This window comes from Physella acuta, unplaced genomic scaffold (assembly GCF_028476545.2).
Source record: "Physella acuta isolate Inbredline_101_S28 unplaced genomic scaffold, ASM2847654v3 ptg000008l, whole genome shotgun sequence".
Taxonomy (NCBI): Eukaryota; Metazoa; Mollusca; class Gastropoda; family Physidae; genus Physella; species Physella acuta.
In genome coordinates, this window is record NW_026731528.1 from 1,265,272 (window position 1) to 1,281,338 (window position 16,067).

At 37.7% G+C, this 16,067-nt stretch overlaps 1 protein-coding gene across 4 annotated transcripts; it reads left to right on the top strand.

The window, feature by feature from the left end:
• Positions 1–2,795: 2,795 nt before the first annotated feature.
• Positions 2,796–11,332, top strand: LOC131956840 (E3 ubiquitin-protein ligase RNF216). Of its 4 annotated transcripts, XM_059321724.1 has the most exons (15): positions 2,844–2,980; positions 3,369–3,506; positions 3,796–3,898; positions 5,225–5,266; positions 6,682–6,818; positions 6,981–7,124; positions 7,397–7,445; positions 7,551–7,650; positions 8,043–8,121; positions 8,237–8,334; positions 8,653–8,785; positions 8,911–9,000; positions 9,300–9,363; positions 9,669–9,805; positions 10,681–11,332. In XM_059321724.1, the coding sequence occupies exons 2-15, from the start codon at positions 3,402–3,404 to the stop codon at positions 10,687–10,689; spliced, it is 1,290 nt and encodes a 429-aa protein (XP_059177707.1). In that variant the 5' UTR covers positions 2,844–2,980; positions 3,369–3,401; the 3' UTR covers positions 10,690–11,332. The 4 variants fall into 4 exon arrangements, with proteins under 4 accessions (XP_059177546.1, XP_059177632.1, XP_059177707.1 ...); XM_059321563.1 differs by lacking the exons at positions 2,844–2,980; positions 10,681–11,332 and adding an exon at positions 2,796–2,837 and having other exon boundaries at positions 9,669–10,674; XM_059321649.1 differs by lacking the exon at positions 10,681–11,332 and having other exon boundaries at positions 2,807–2,861; positions 9,669–10,674.
• Positions 11,333–16,067: the final 4,735 nt, after the last annotated feature.

Here is a 16,067-nt window from a genome sequence, read left to right on the forward strand (position 1 = left end):
TCTACAATTGTTGATTCTTAATATATTTAAATTTGTAATAATGTTTAAAAAGTTGATAGAATTTGTGTGCTAGAGGTAGAGTAAAAAAACAGTGTATTTCTGTATTTTTCAACATAAAATTACTTTTTTGTGTTGGGAGTCATCATATATGGTGGGTATATCCCAAACTCTTTTAAATGGAAAAGTATGCCCAGTAGATTTATAGTTAAACACTGGAAAATATGATAGCTATTCTCCAGTAGGCCTAAATATCTTCTATAAACAAGCATAGGTTAAAATTCTGTAGCAGTATTAGGTTGTGAAAATGTACTCTATCAATTGGCATTGTTAGCAGTGTTAATTTAAAAATTGTATAATTTAGGTATAACACAAAAAAATCATTTTTTATAGTGTTGAAAAAAGATATCATACATGTCAAATTTATTGACTACTTCACACTTTAAAGACTTAAAAGCTGTATAGTTTCTATCCTAGCTGTTTGTAGAGTTTCTTCTTAGTTCAAGCTTTTTTAACACACAGAATATCTATTACCCATCTTTATCTAACCATTAATTTATTTAGTAACACAGTAAAGTTAATAAAAGTCAGTTTTATTTAACCCTCTTTTAGAATGTTTCAATAGTTTAAAGTTTGAACCATCCATTTTTTGTGAAAGGCCAAATTAGATTCCAGTCATCTTTCCTTATTAAACAGCAATAATTAGCGATTTCTTGTCATTAGTTTAAAAATATTTTAATTCAAGTATTTTGTAAGAAATGTATTTGTAAGACTGGTTTTGTTAACACAACTTACCTCTGTTTTAATTTTTTTTTCAATAGAAAACTGACAAGTTACTCTGTCTTATATACTCTGATTTAGAAAAGGTTGTTTTATGTGAGCTGGTGTGAAAGTATTGTTTACTGTTAGAACTTATGTGTGGTTATTTAATTAGCTGACAGAGTCGATGAAATCATTTTATTGTTTTACTATTTGTACCAAGTCCAATTGTATATTTATATATTTCATTATATGACTTTGTACTATGTACATTTCTTATATTTACCACATGTAGAGAAGAAATTTTAAATTTGCAATTTATCTATTAACTCATTTGAAATGGGATTTTAAGATTTACAGGTCTGCCAGTTAGCTAGGCCTATACGCTGGCGCAGTACATTTTAGTATAGTGTAGATGTTAAAAAACTTTTATAACTGTAATTTTAACATTTTAATTTTACTTTTGGGCATATGCTCTTTTAAAAAGCATGTAAGAATTGTATTTTGTTATTTTTAAAACCTACTGTTAGTGTTACAAAAATGGGCAGATCTGAATTGTTTTCAGTATTTAAATTTACATGTATATAATTAGTTTGAGTGTTAGTTTCCTTTTTTTTCAACTCTGAATCTGGTCCTGTGTTAGCTTATTTTTGTCTGAGTGGTCTACAGTTGTTATTTTTGTTACCAGATGAAAATGACCCAGTAAAAATGATTTTGTAAACTATTTTCTTTGAGTTTTCTTTTTGTTTTGTTGTTCCATTAGGGTTTTAATCTCTAGAATTAAGAACATCATTTTAAAGGTTGAACATTATACACAGAGTTTCTTCCAGGCATCTCTTCGGGGGGGGGGGGGGATCTCCAACCGGAGAAAAAAAGTTTGGAAGAAACACCGATTATCCATGCTCAGAAAAAAGTGTTTTCACTTATTTACTTGTAATTATGCCTCTAATAGTAATTTAGAACTAGGAGATGCCTAACTTAAACTCTTAGTGGGTATTAATAGAAAATAAGGCCGGGGGGGGGGGGGGTGCTCGAATACTCTGCATGTTATTGCATATGGGATATCTTTTAATAGCATGCATCAGTGTGTAGACGTAGGTGGTGATTTGTGTCTGGGCCAGTAATGTAATCAGATGACCAAGAGGTAATTGATTGATAAAATTTGATATTTGCCTTTTTTTTCTAGCTCTGCCACTCGCCCAATCAAATAAAATTCAACCTATCGATTCTGTTGCCTGAAGCTCAGTCGCATGAGATTCAAGCTAGGTTACGGTGGTAAAAGGTCACTAGCTCATGCTAGTTTGCCAAATTTAAGTGTCGAGATTCATGTGCATTCAAGGGCGCTTTCTCCAAGCTAGAAAAAGCAAACTGGTTGTCCAAGTTCCAAAATCCAGAGAATATCATGGGATTGTCAACGTAGCCTGCCTGCTCCCACTAGAGCGATTTCGCTTCTTGGTCCTAGAATACAATGAGGCCAACTGACTGAATACACAGCTCACGTCTAAGAAGAGACCTAAATGCCGATAGCGTTAGAAAATGTAAATTTGTTACGTGAAGATCTGCTAGATCAGAGTTTCTTCCAGGCATCTCTTAGGGGGGGGGGGGGGGTAGAAAGTCTACCCCCCCCCCCCCGAACGAAATGGAATTTATATAGAAAACATACTTTTACCAGTGTCCGCCCCCCCCCCCCCCGGAAAATGTTGACCGCCCCCCCCCCCCCTCCCGAGAAAAAAAGTCTGGAAGAAACACTGTGCTAGATCTAGATTATACATGAACTCTAATAAGACGCAGTTTAGCGGGTGAGGATAAAGAACTTACAATAAAATGTGAATCTTGCAACAACAAAAATTATCCCATTTGCTTAAAAAAAAGAGAAAAAAAAGTTTTTAATTTTTTTTTTCAAATAGATCCTTAGAGGTTGAGAAATGTTAAATCTGATAGTCTATAGATCTACAACAAGATCTAGATTCTAGATTAGATCCTGCGGCTAACTGCGAAGGCACATTCTGATGTCACATGATGAAGAGGCAATTGGTTCCCGTTGCTAGGTAAATGAAAAGCGGGATTCTCAGGGCATGATGGTAACTCAGTATTGTTCCTGAAAAGTTTGTGTTACATTTTGGTTGAAATCTTAATTTCTATACTCGATACTAAATCTGGTTATCGAGAGTCTAGATCTAAATCCAGATAATATTATCTAGATGTTAATATACATTTTGAAAAAGTAATAGATCTACTTTAATTACTTTAACTCAATAGATTACTTACAATAACATGGCAGTCATAGTTTAACAAAAAATCTCTTACATCACTACCGTCACTACGCCTAACTAAACTAAAACTTACTACTATAGACTATAGATAGTAATAGTAACTATTAGTAACTAACTATACTTCTTCTTAGGCTACATTAAATTCCCAAGATTCGGTCTAACACTCTGACTTCTTAATGTTTAAATCAAGTGTAACACTCTGACTTCTTAATGTTTAAATTAAGTGTAACTGGGAAAGCTTTGTACATATAGTATTAGTATATATATATTGAATTCATTTTATCCATTTGCAACTTATTTTTACAATGTATTTTACATGATATATAATTTTTATGTTAGCTGTGAGGCCTAGTGCAATAAATAATATAAGCCATGAATGAAGAAGACAATCGTCCAGACTTTTATAACAGACCATACCAGAAACCTGACTATTCTCCTGATCACTGTAAAAGGCAGCTGGTGATGGATTTTCCAAAAGTATGCATTTACTTCTACAATCAAATTTTGAATTAACTTCTCTAAATAGGGATATGTATTATAATACAAAGATCTAGACCTAATTACTAATTAAGCTTTATAAATAAAATTGTAGGCCTATTTGAAAAAACACTTTCATCACATAAGCCCCATTCAGATTCAGGGCTATTTATTTTTACAGTATTATATATTTGCAAGCTAATATCAATGAGCCAAGTTTCAGAATTTTCTTATTTTAAAAGATATTTTAAATATAAATTGGTTTAAAAAAGTATTTTTTTTCCCACAGCTTTACATGGTTGATATAACCGCCATAGCAAGTTTTCATCAATGGCAATATGCTAAAACTCACAAGTCTTTATGCTTGATCATGGCTGAGCTAGAAAAAACAGGCAGGTTTATATATAGTTATATTTCAGAGGCGTAGTGAGGGGAGCAGGGGGGTGCGGACCGCACCGGGTGACACCATTTAGGGGGGTGACACCAAGGCAAAAAATAGCAAAATATATAGAGAAAAACTTGAGGGGGGGGGGGGGTGTGCAAATCGAAAGTTTGAGGGGGGGGTGCAAATAAAAAATTTGAAAGTTTGTCCCTGGGAAGGGTCGCTACGCCTTTGGGAGTGACACCATTAAGTGCCGCACTGGGTGACACCCGACCTCGCTACGCCACTGTTATATTTGGCATTGAAATGTAAAGTTCATATGGTTTCTAACAATTTTATAAATTTGGTATGAAATCTTGTTTTTTTCTTTTATCTAAGTTGTGTAGTTGTGGGTTTAAGTTTAATTTTAAAGTATTTTTAAAATATACCCAGTCAACTTTTTAAAAAATTATTTAAATCACTTGCCCATAAGCCTGTGTTACAAACAGTATCATTGTAAAATATCCCAGTGGGATAGGATAGCATTCATATTCATTGCCACATCCCATCCACCTTCCATATTTGCTGCTTCCCATGCATCTTCCCTGTCTGATAGAAAATTCATGTGACCTTCCCCCCCCCCCCCCCCCCCCCCCATCAACAAAATAACTAAAAGAAACTGCATAAAAACAACAAGGATCATGGATGCACAATTTAATGATTTATTAATTTCTAATGCAATCAATACTCTTCTAATATAAGTCATTGGGACGGAAGACTTTAAATAAGTCTCTATAAGAGGTTATAAATTCAAAAACAATTTAATAAAATTGTTTCTGAATTTATAACCTTATATATATATATATATATATATATATATATATATATATATATATATATATATATATATAAAGCAGGTATAAACCTTCCTCCCAGTAGGCTAACAATATGTTCTGAATAAGAACATATTTGGTTAAGGCCAGAGGGGGGGGGGGTGCGGACCGCACCGGGTGACACCATTTAGGGGGGTGACACCAAGGCAAAAAATAGTAAAATATATAGAGAAAAATTTGAGGGGGGGGGGGGTGCAAATCAAAAGTTTGAGGGGGTGGGTTGCAAATCGAAAACTGAAAGTTTGTCCCCCGGAAGAGTCGCTATGCCTCTGGGGGGTGACACCATTAAGTGCCGCACCGGGTAACACCCGACCTCGCTATGCCACTGGTTTAGGCATTTAGTTCTCTAATCTGGATAGACACACAAACTCTTGTTTTATATATCTAGGCCAATATATAGAAATTAAGTTACTTAGTATCATTTTAGAGTAAGTGTTTTTATTGCCAGTGTGCTTTTTTTTTAGGTCCTGATAGCAAGCAGCCTGTAGATGTTTTGTTGGAAAATGGTAATCCATTTTATATATATTACATTGTTGAGAATTTATTTGCCAATGCTGTATTGTGTTCCCAGAGCCGGCGTTAGGAATACGCGGGGCCTATGGCCAACCATCCGCGCGGGGCCTTTCCATTATTTATATATATATATATATATATATATATATATATATGTGTGTGTGTGTGTGTGTGTATAAGGGCTATATAATGTGATGTACACATAATAACACAAATGTTTTGGAGTTTATAAGCTAATGTCAAACTTTCCACTATAATAACATATTTTTCTCTCCCATGTATTAACCCAATGTTCGTAGTTTTTTTTTTCCTTTGCTAAGATATTAAATCACTTTTGACAGTTATGTAATTCATACCAAATCACTTAAGAAAATTTAATCACGTGCCGAATAATTAGGAAAATAAAGTTTACAATACAGCGAACTCGGCCTGATGTATCAAAACAGTATAGACTTCAAAATTTGTTTAGAATTATACAATATTTTAAAAGCAAAAACATTATTGTCTTAATTATTGAACGGGTGAATCCTTAAGGTGATACAACATAACAACAGTTTTAACTTTCTTCCAAAAAATAATAATAAATCACTCTGTTTAATGCCGCCTGATATAGATCCTAAGGCGCCCCCCCCCCTCGTCGCCCTCCTCCCACCCCTCTGCACGCAACCGAATGTTAACTTTGTTATACCAAGACAAGTAGGCCTACATATAGAGTTTCTTCCAGGCATCTCCCTGAAAATTTCAAGTGCCCCTCTCCCCCCCCCCCCTGGAGAAAAAAGTCTGGAAGAAACACTGTACATATACGACATTATACGACATCTACAACAAGAAAGTCAGGACTAGAGTTCATCAGGTCACTAACGGTCTACTACAGACATCCCGAACTGCTCACTAAAAGGACGTCTTCATGGGTCCGCATAAAATAGGGTATCTCTTTACGTCGTGGGCTAATTCTCGACCGCCATCTCCAGTCAGCTCAGGTCAAATGCCAGGCGACCGTACCCTACACAAAGGGAAGGCGTGACACTATTTTTGTATCGAATTACGGCCTGTCCCAGTTCAGTTGGGAATCACCAACATCAACCGTGGCCTCAGTTATAACAATCAACAACGTCGGCATTCGATCATTTAGTTTTTCCCAATTGAATTCAGCAACAATTTATTTTTTTAAGTTTACAAACTAATTCAGATAACAATGACATTGCTGAAGCGCGGGGCCCCTTCAAGCGCGGGGCCTATGGCGACCGCCCCGTTCGCCACCCCCTAACGCCGGCTCTGTGTGTTCCTGCAGACAAATAATTTATTGTTTTCCTAACTTGAAAAGAATAGATTTAAAATATGCAGTAATTGATTGTGTATTGTGTATGTTAAAGTAGTCAATAATAAACATTTGAAAAATCTATTTTAGATGATGGATTATCAAAAGTATTTGAGGTGCGTCGAATGGTTAGTAAGAGATCTGTTGGCAAAAAGCTTCAAAATGTGCCTTTACCCCTGCAGATAGAAGTAGATTTTGTGAATAGCACAATGGAATACCTACACATGGTATGTTGGTTGTATTTAAATTGTCAAATAATAGCCAACTATATTTTGTTTTTATTGTTTTCTTTCATGTACTTTTTTTAATTATTAAAAATGTAAATTAAAAAAATATTAATTAACCACATTGCAACTACTCTTAATACAACTGGTTGTATTCATTTTTAGGAACAGGAGAAACAAAAAATAGAATGTGCATGCTGCTTTGATAACAGTGAGTTTGAAAAAATGGCTCAGTGTATGGAAGGGCATTTGGTTTGTGTGGGCTGTCTTAATTCATATGCAGAAGAAATCATTTTTGGAACTGGAAAGGTTTGATTTTAAACTATCATCTGTTTGATATTTATTCAATGTATTTTTTAAAGTGTTGAATAGATTTGCAATAGAGCAACATAACTTTATTTTTTTTTTAATAGCACCTAAGCACTACTTTTTTTAAAAAAGGTATATTCCTACACTAATTTTATCTATTACAGTTTTATTTTATAATTTAAAAATTTCATCTCAAGTCGTCAACAAAATGTAAAAACAAAACAGACAGTGATTTTACAAGGCAGGTAGAAAAACTGCATTTCTATTTTTAGGTCACATTGAACTGCATGGCATTTGACTGTCAGACAACTTATCCAGAAAGTAAGTTGTTTGTCAGTTTAAAAGTTGTAAGCTACTGCATAAAAAGAATGATTGTTTGTGATGTTTTTTCTCTTTGCCATTATTAATGAAAGATTATTTATTTAGGTGAATTAAAAAGATGTCTTGAACCAAAAACATGGAGGAAATTGGAAGAGAGATCAATGGCGGAAAATTTGAGCACAGCCAACTTGAGTAATTTGTTTAGGTATTTATTTTATGAAAATAAATTGTCACTTTGCTTATTCATATAAATAAATTTTGTAATAAATATTAAAACTTGTATTTGCTAGCCAGTGTATGATTTTATAAAAAATAAAGTAGGAAACCATACAAACTGAAATCTTATCAACAAAAAGTATTCTTTTTGTACTTGACAGTTTGTAAGGGGCTGATCTTGTTTGTAGCTTGTACATAATTATGCACACAAATGTACATAGGTACTACAATCTACATGGTTATCCTATGGTATTTTACTTTCCACAAATGAGTCAGTCATTAATCAGAGTTGTGTGTTCTCTTAAAGCTGAACTCAAGACTTCAGGGTTAGCAGTTATTGTTCAAACTTCATAACTGTAAATGCAACATGTTGTCTTCCAGATGCAGTCAGTGTGAATTTGCAGCCATTTTATCTCCTTCTGTTAAAATGTTCAGGTGCCTCAGGGAGGAGTGTCAAAAGGTGATGATCTACTTTGTATGTTTCAATGTGTTTCACAACTTTGTAACAGTTTGCTGTTTTCTTGATACAAATTTCTAATGATGTATTGAAACAAATAAATAAAATCCACCCACAGACAGTTTGTAGAGACTGTGGTGTAGACTGGAAAGAACATGAAGGGTTTACATGTGCACAAATTGAGAAGAAGGATGAAACAGCTCTAAGGAAAGAGTAGTAAGTTATTACCATAAAGACCAATGTCTGATGCATAGATATCACTTGAAAAAAATACTACTCTATTTACTATCTAGTTTGAAGACTTACGTTATTAATTTTAAAATAAATTTTTCTAACAGTAGAATTTAAGTTGTGGTAATTGCACTTTTTATTAACAAATATAGCTGGCTATAGGTCAAAGCTTATCACTAAATCAACTCCAAGACATGTCAATGTTAAAAACTCAGTGATTAATGCTCATTCATTTTTTAAAAAAAATTGAAGCAATGTTTTTATAATTTTCATTTTGCCCATATTTTTATTTTACATTTTTAGTGAAGAGAAAATGACGAAAGCCAAAGTTCGTAATTGTGTATCCTGTAAAGCTGAATTCATGAAAGACACAGGCTGTAACAAGATGACTTGCCGTTGTGGTACTACAATGTGTTACATTTGTAGAAAGTCCAAAGTAAGTTCTTCACTGAATTTGTTGATGGAAATTATTTTTAAAACAGTAGTAGTATAATAGAAATGTGCAAGCAACACTTATCTCACTGTTATAATTTTCATCTCTTTGTGGTTAATCCTAACCAGATTGATTATAATCACTTTTGTGCTCATCCACGTGACCCTGGCTACGCCTGTGCAGAATGCAATGCTTGCTCCTTGTGGACTAATCCAGAAGTAAGTAATTAAAGTAATTTGTTAAATATTTAATGCATTTGCAATTTGTTAAATTTTGATGCATTTGCAATCAATTTTGCGTTAAAAATGTTTTACCGAAATAAAATTCTCATAGCAGCTTTGGAATCTGGTCTGATTATGAATGAAGATGTCTTGCAGATACTGTAATTGTAGGTTTTGATTAGTAATGATAGCAGTGAATGTTATAACATTTTCTAATTTTTTGTTACTTAAAACACTGAAGTCCCTTTTGATTGATGCATGCAATACTTTAATATCGCTTCTCTTTATATCTTCAGGAAGATGATGAAAGGGCTGTTGCTGAGATAAGAAAGGAAGCCAATGAGAGAAGAAAAGCTCTAGGTATGTAGTTGAATTAAGTCTAACAATATACAAGCAAGGATGGTAGAACCTTTACTACTAAGAACGGCACTAAGTTGTTGTCAAACCTTTTTGATAATTATAACTTAGGCTTCTTATCTACAGTGTAACACATGGTTGAAAGTTATAAATTTGTCCTCCTTAAAAGTAGTCTTAATGTCATTTGATTGTATAGAACTGATATTACAAGATATTAAATTTATAAATAATGAATATTTTTTAAAATTTGCACTTGTAACACTGCTTTTACTGAGATAAAATAACATAGCGTGTAATATTTTAAATAGGTTTCCTTGAAGATAAAATAATAGGTGCACCAAAGAGCCCCAAAATACCAAGCAAGGCGAAAGGAGTGGCACCTGTACCCCGGCCGCAAAACAATGTGCATATCATTGGTGGATTTGTGGTTAATCAAATTCCTCAGGTAAATGGGCAGTTAAATCAGGTTAATGATATGCCAGTTCCTGGAAATCGACAGCCAATAAATGTAAGAAATAGAAGAAATCCAAGGCCGCAGCAGAATCAGAGATATGATGACAATAACTTGGACCCATATAATCCATGTAATATTTCTTAATTAGCTGACATAAGTTGTGAGTTGCATAATTTTCCTTTTACTATTTTTAATAAACCCGCTAATGTTTTTATTCCATCACATTCCATGGCCTATTCCATCACTGTTTTTATACAATGTACATTTATATTTATAAAACATCAACAAGTTTGACATCTATTTACCTAATGAACTCAGTTTAAATGAGGAATTTTAACAATGTGTACTGTTTAGAAGTATATATCTGTATAGTGAGATCTCAACAGGTTGTCTTTAAACTATTTTTTTCCAGTAAACATTTTGTAAAACATATTTTGTTGTTTATTTATTGTGTTTTGTTGATGTGTAGGGCCTATTCTAAACAAAAATAAACATATTTTTTGCAAGAGCAAACTTCCATCTTAGTACCTGAGATACATTGTTTTGTGGATTTGCCTGGAACAATTTGCTGCATCTTGTTAATAAGAAAAGGAGACTAATTTTAAAATGATGGTCATTGTAGCAACAGTGGCTTTGAAGAATGTAACTGATTTTCAAACACCATCTTTTCCAACACCATCATGTTTAGCCAGGAGAAATTTTTGTACCCAACTTGAGATATGAAGTTTCTAATCATAAATCATATACCAACAGGACAGATGTTGTTTTTGTTTTTACTGTTCAGTCTGTGAACTACTACTTTGTATTTTGTTATGTGGTAAAGATTAAGATTCGTAGCCCAATGCACAGCACTGTTTTTCTTTCAGATTCCATAACAAGAGAAGATGCATGTTGTGCAAATCAATTTAATGCTTAATTAGTTGGTATAATTTCTCTTTACCCCTTCAAGTAGGATAATGAATTTTTATAAATTAGAATGCCTAATTGAAAGTGTTGAATTTTCTTGATAATTAATCTACATTAGCAGTTTTCAAAATGGGAGATGTGATTTTCTGGAGAGAAGCAGACTAATGTCTTAAGGGAGTTGCATTTAGTTAAACTGTACTGTATAGTGCCTAGCACCAGAAAATATGCCTTATCTGAGCTTATACTGTGTTATAGGCTGGTTCATGCAGAGGCAAGTTAATTTGTAATTGTCATTGAATTATCAAAATAGGCCAAAATAAATTAAAGGCAGCCTTAACAGTAGCAGTCGTTGTACTGTGTTCAGCATATGTAACTTTTTTCAATAGTGTCGGGAGGGGGAGAGAGAGAAGCAGTCGAATGCATATTATAAGAATGTTTTTTTGTAAAATTTTACTTTGTTCTATAATAATACCTAGCTAATTTGGCACAAGTTACTTATTTATGAACTACACAAAACTATTTACTAATACTCAAACCTAGTTTAGTGATATTAAATTGGTAAAATATATATCTTGTGTTTGTAAACAGGCATAATTATTAAACATTTACAACTGTAACTACTTGTTTTATTTTTTGTCGTTTAAAAAAAACGAATGTCCAAATCTCCTGTGGTCAAAGACCATTATCAAAAGAGATACTCGGATAGCCACTTCAGATTCCATGGTATTTGTCGTAATGCATAGGATGAAGGAAATATCTTTAGCAATCAAGTAAAAGCCTTTGATCAAGAACCATAACCTTCTTACAAGTAACTGGCCATTAATGGCATTCATCATGTGGGTATTTTCTTTGGGCATCAAAATTAGCTTTTAATTATTTATTTTTGGCATCCACAAATTTGTCGCACGTGTCACGCCCCTTAGCTACTCCTATGTATGTGGCTCAAATGGGCGTGCCCTATACACATAAGATAATGTAGATCGCCATATTAGGTCCTGAACATTAGAATCCCAAGGATGATAGGGAAGTAAGCAGCCAGTAACTCACGGTAATACAAAATAAACACAGAGAGACACATCACAAAGTTTATACTTGAGAATGTCCTAGGACAGTGGGGATCCAACGTTGGCACATCCCCAACTGGAGAGAATGTCTATAGGATAGTGGGGGGTCTTACGTTGGCACATCCCCAGCTGGAGAGAATGTCCCAGGACAGTGGGGGTCTAACGTTGGCACATACCCAGCTGGAGAGAATGTCCCAGGACAGTGGGGGTCTAACGTTGGCACATCCCCAGCTGGAGACAATGTCCCAGGACAGTGGGGGGGGGGGGTCTTACGTTGGCACATCCCAACTGGAGATAATGTCCCAGGACAGTGGGGGGGGGGGGGGGGGTCTTACGTTGGCACATCCCCAGCTGGAGATAATGTCCTAGGACAGTGGGGGTCTAACGTTGGCACATCCCCAGCTGGAGAGAATGTCCCAGGACAGTGGGGGGGGGGGGGTCTTACGTTGGCACATCCCAACTGGAGATAATGTTCCAGGACAGTGGGGGGGGGGGGTCTTACGTTGGCACATCCCCAGCTGGAGATAATGTCCCAGGACAGTGGGGGTCTAACGTTGGCACATCCCCAACTGGAGAGAATGTCCCAGGAAAGTGGGGGTCTAACGTTGGCACATCCCAACTGGAGAGAATGTCCCAGGAAAGTGGGGGTCTAACGTTGACACATCCCCAGCTGGAGAGAATGTCCCAGGACAGTGGGGGTCTAACGTTGGCACATCCCAACTGGAGAGAATGTCCCAGGACAGTGGGGGGGGGGGGGTCTTACGTTGGCACATCCCAACTGGAGATAATGTCCCAGGACAGTGGGGGGGGGGGGTCTTACGTTGGCACATCCCCAGCTGGAGAGAATGTCCAAGGACAGTGGGGGGGGGGGGTCTTACGTTGGCACATCCCAGCTGGAGAGAATGTCCCAGGACAGTGGGGGGTCTAACGTTGGCACATCCCCAGCTGGAGAGAATGTCCCAGGAAAGTGGGGGTCTAACGTTGGCACATCCCCAGCTGGAGAGAATGTCCCAGGAAAGTGGGGGTCTAACGTTGGCACATCCCAACTGGAGAGAATGTCCCAGGAAAGTGGGGGTCTAACGTTGGCACATCCCAACTGGAGAGAATGTACCAGGAAAGTGGGGGTCTAACGTTGGCACATCCCAACTGGAGAGAATGTCCCAGGAAAGTGGGGGGAGGTCTTACGTTGGCACATCCCAACTGGAGAGAATGTCCCAGGAAAGTGGGGGTCTAACGTTGGCATATCCCCGACTGGAGATAATGTCCCAGGACAGTGGGGGGGGGGGGGTCTAACGTTGGCACATCCCCAGCTGGAGAGAATGTCCCAGGACAGTGGGGGTCTAACGTTGGCACATCCCCAACTGGAGAGAATGTCCATAGGACAGTGGGGGGGGGGGGGGTCTAACGTTGGCACATCCCAGCTGGAGAGAATGTCCATAGGACAGTGGGGGGGGGGTCTAACGTTGGCACATTTCCAGCTGGAATGTCCCAGGACAGTGGGGGTCTAACGTTGGCACATCCCCAGCTGGAGAGAATGTCCCAGGAAAGTGGGGGTCTAACGTTGGCACATCCCCAGCTGGAGAGAATGTCCCAGGACAGTGGGGGTCTAACGTTGGCACATCCCAACTGGAGAGAATGTCCCAGGACAGTGGGGGTCTAACGTTGGCACATCCCAACTGGAGAGAATGTCCCAGGACAGTGGGGGGGGGGGGGTCTTACGTTGGCACATCCCAACTGGAGATAATGTCCCAGGACAGTGGGGGGGGGGGTCTTACGTTGGCACATCCCCAGCTGGAGAGAATGTCCCAGGACAGTGGGGGGGGGGGGGTCTTACGTTGGCACATCCCAACTGGAGAGAATGTCCCAGGACAGTGGGGGGGGGGGGGGGGGGGTCTTACGTTGGCACATCCCAACTGGAGAGAATGTCCCAGGACAGTGGGGGGGGGGGGGGGGGGGTCTTACGTTGGCACATCCCAACTGGAGAGAATGTCCCAGGACAGTGGGGGGGGGGGGGGGGTCTTACGTTGGCACATCCCAACTGGAGAGAATGTCCCAGGACAGTGGGGGGGGGGTCTTACGTTGGCACATCCCAACTGGAGAGAATGTCCCAGGAAAGTGGGGGTCTAACGTTGGCACATCCCCAACTGGAGATAATGTCCCAGGACAGTGGGGGTCTAACGTTGGCACATCCCCAGCTGGAGAGAATGTCCCAGGACAGTGGGGGGGGGGGGTCTAACGTTGGCACACCCCAGGTGGACATATATGACAAGTTTAACTCAGTGTTATCCTCCTGTCACAGAAGCAGAATAACTCTACGCCGCATGAACCGTCATTTTCGAAAAGGGAACTTTAACTATTATTATGATATTTAATGATAGAGTTATTTTATACTCTAATATCTATCCTTTTGTTTTCTATTCTGGTTTGCACAGCTGCGTTCAAGGAAGGGGGGGGGGGGGCGTCGTCCATAAATGACGTCACACTCGTGGGGGAGGGGGTTGTCCGTAATTTTATGACGGAGTGTGATGAGAGGGAGGGGGGGGGGAGTGTTCAGATGGTGTGACGTCACACTTTTGAATTATATAAAAATCAATGTTAGAAAACGAATTTTAGCCGTTATTTCGCATTTTAGAAAAATGTTTTAATAAATTAAAATACTCGATGGAAAAATATCGTATTTTAAAAAGATTCAACTGCAAATTTGAGGAGGGGGTAGGGGTTGTAGGCTGAGGTGTGACGCCATTTTAGGGGAGGGGGTCTGGCTTTTTGTGACGATGTGTAATGGAGGGGAGGTAAAAATCTTTAAAAAATGCGTGACGTCGTTAATGGATGACCCCTTCGCTATTGTGGTATAGTGGTAGGGCACATCGGCCACAGAAAATGATAATTTATGGGGTTTTACTTTAAAGAGTAAAGTAGTAGTCAAAATTAAAGCCTGTGGTTAGACTGCCTTCTTAAATTAAAGTATATGATGCTAATTTTAAACAGGCCATCCTGGTAAGGGCAGTGGTGTCCGATAGTAGAATCTTCTTTATAAAGGAGTGTAATACCGCGTTTACACTTGCGACATGTATACTAATACTATACATGTCTAGAAAAAAAAACTTCGCTATAGGGCCTAAGTTAATAGGGGAGCCTACTCACTTATTGCAAAGGTTTTTTTTTTCTAGAAATGTATAGAGTCCTTGCAAACACGTGACCTAAATCACGTGATACCTACGCCCGCCGCCACAGTGGTGTACATCAGACGTAAACACAATCAGCTGTTCGCCAGCGCTGGACGTGTTCACCAGCGCTGGACGTATGTAAATAATCGCGCCGCGGAAAAGGAAAAATACGTTAAAAAACTTGAACTCTTAGGAATTGAAGATCCTTATACAGTTATTGACAGTTTCGTGGATAATATAAATATGTGGCCGAAATTTCTAAATAAAAATACTGTTAGTAATACCGTTTGCGTTTAGAGTTTAAGTAGACGAATCTGATCAAATGCAGTAATATATTATAGGTTATCTACTGTAGCAAACGTGAGACCACTTAACTCCTACAAAACCCACACTACAACGACTAATATAATCCATGGGTAATAACCAATCTGGGTAGAATGTTATACAATTTAAGACCCTTATAATCCAGCAGGGAAGTGATCAGACACATTAATACTGATGTGCAACCCTCATGATTTCCAGCCGCCACCTGTATCTAGCCCACAATAAAACCAAAGAGGAGTCTGCCCTGCCCTCCCCTGAAAATGTCTCACCTCCGTGATACCCAGCCCCACAGAGATAGTATTTCTTATATAATTTTGACCCTCAGGGCCCAGCAGGGAGAACAAAGGGGAAAATCCCACTGCTCTCCCCTCAAGATTTCTCACCTCGGTGTCATGTTATGTCATTTATAGCACACATGGCTTATCAGGGGAAAGCATTAAGGCATTAAGAATCTTAACTCTGGACAGCTACACACTAGTATACTAGCTACACACTAGGTGCCTACTGTAAACTACTAGACTGTAGGCCCTATGTACACCTGCAATTGTATCAATTGTAGACTGGGTCCATTGTTATTATTCTAAACCATCTCGCTTATAATGTTTCTAGCTTGATTTGTTTCTTTTATAAACAGTGGATTTTTAAAAAAAAATTAGCCTAATCATTAACCAAATAATAATAATGTGGTTATTTGTTGTTGGCTGGTATGATCTAGATTGTACTACTAGGCTACAAAAACTTAGTAGACCAATTACTAGATATGAATTTGAATTTAATTAAACTCAGTCCAGT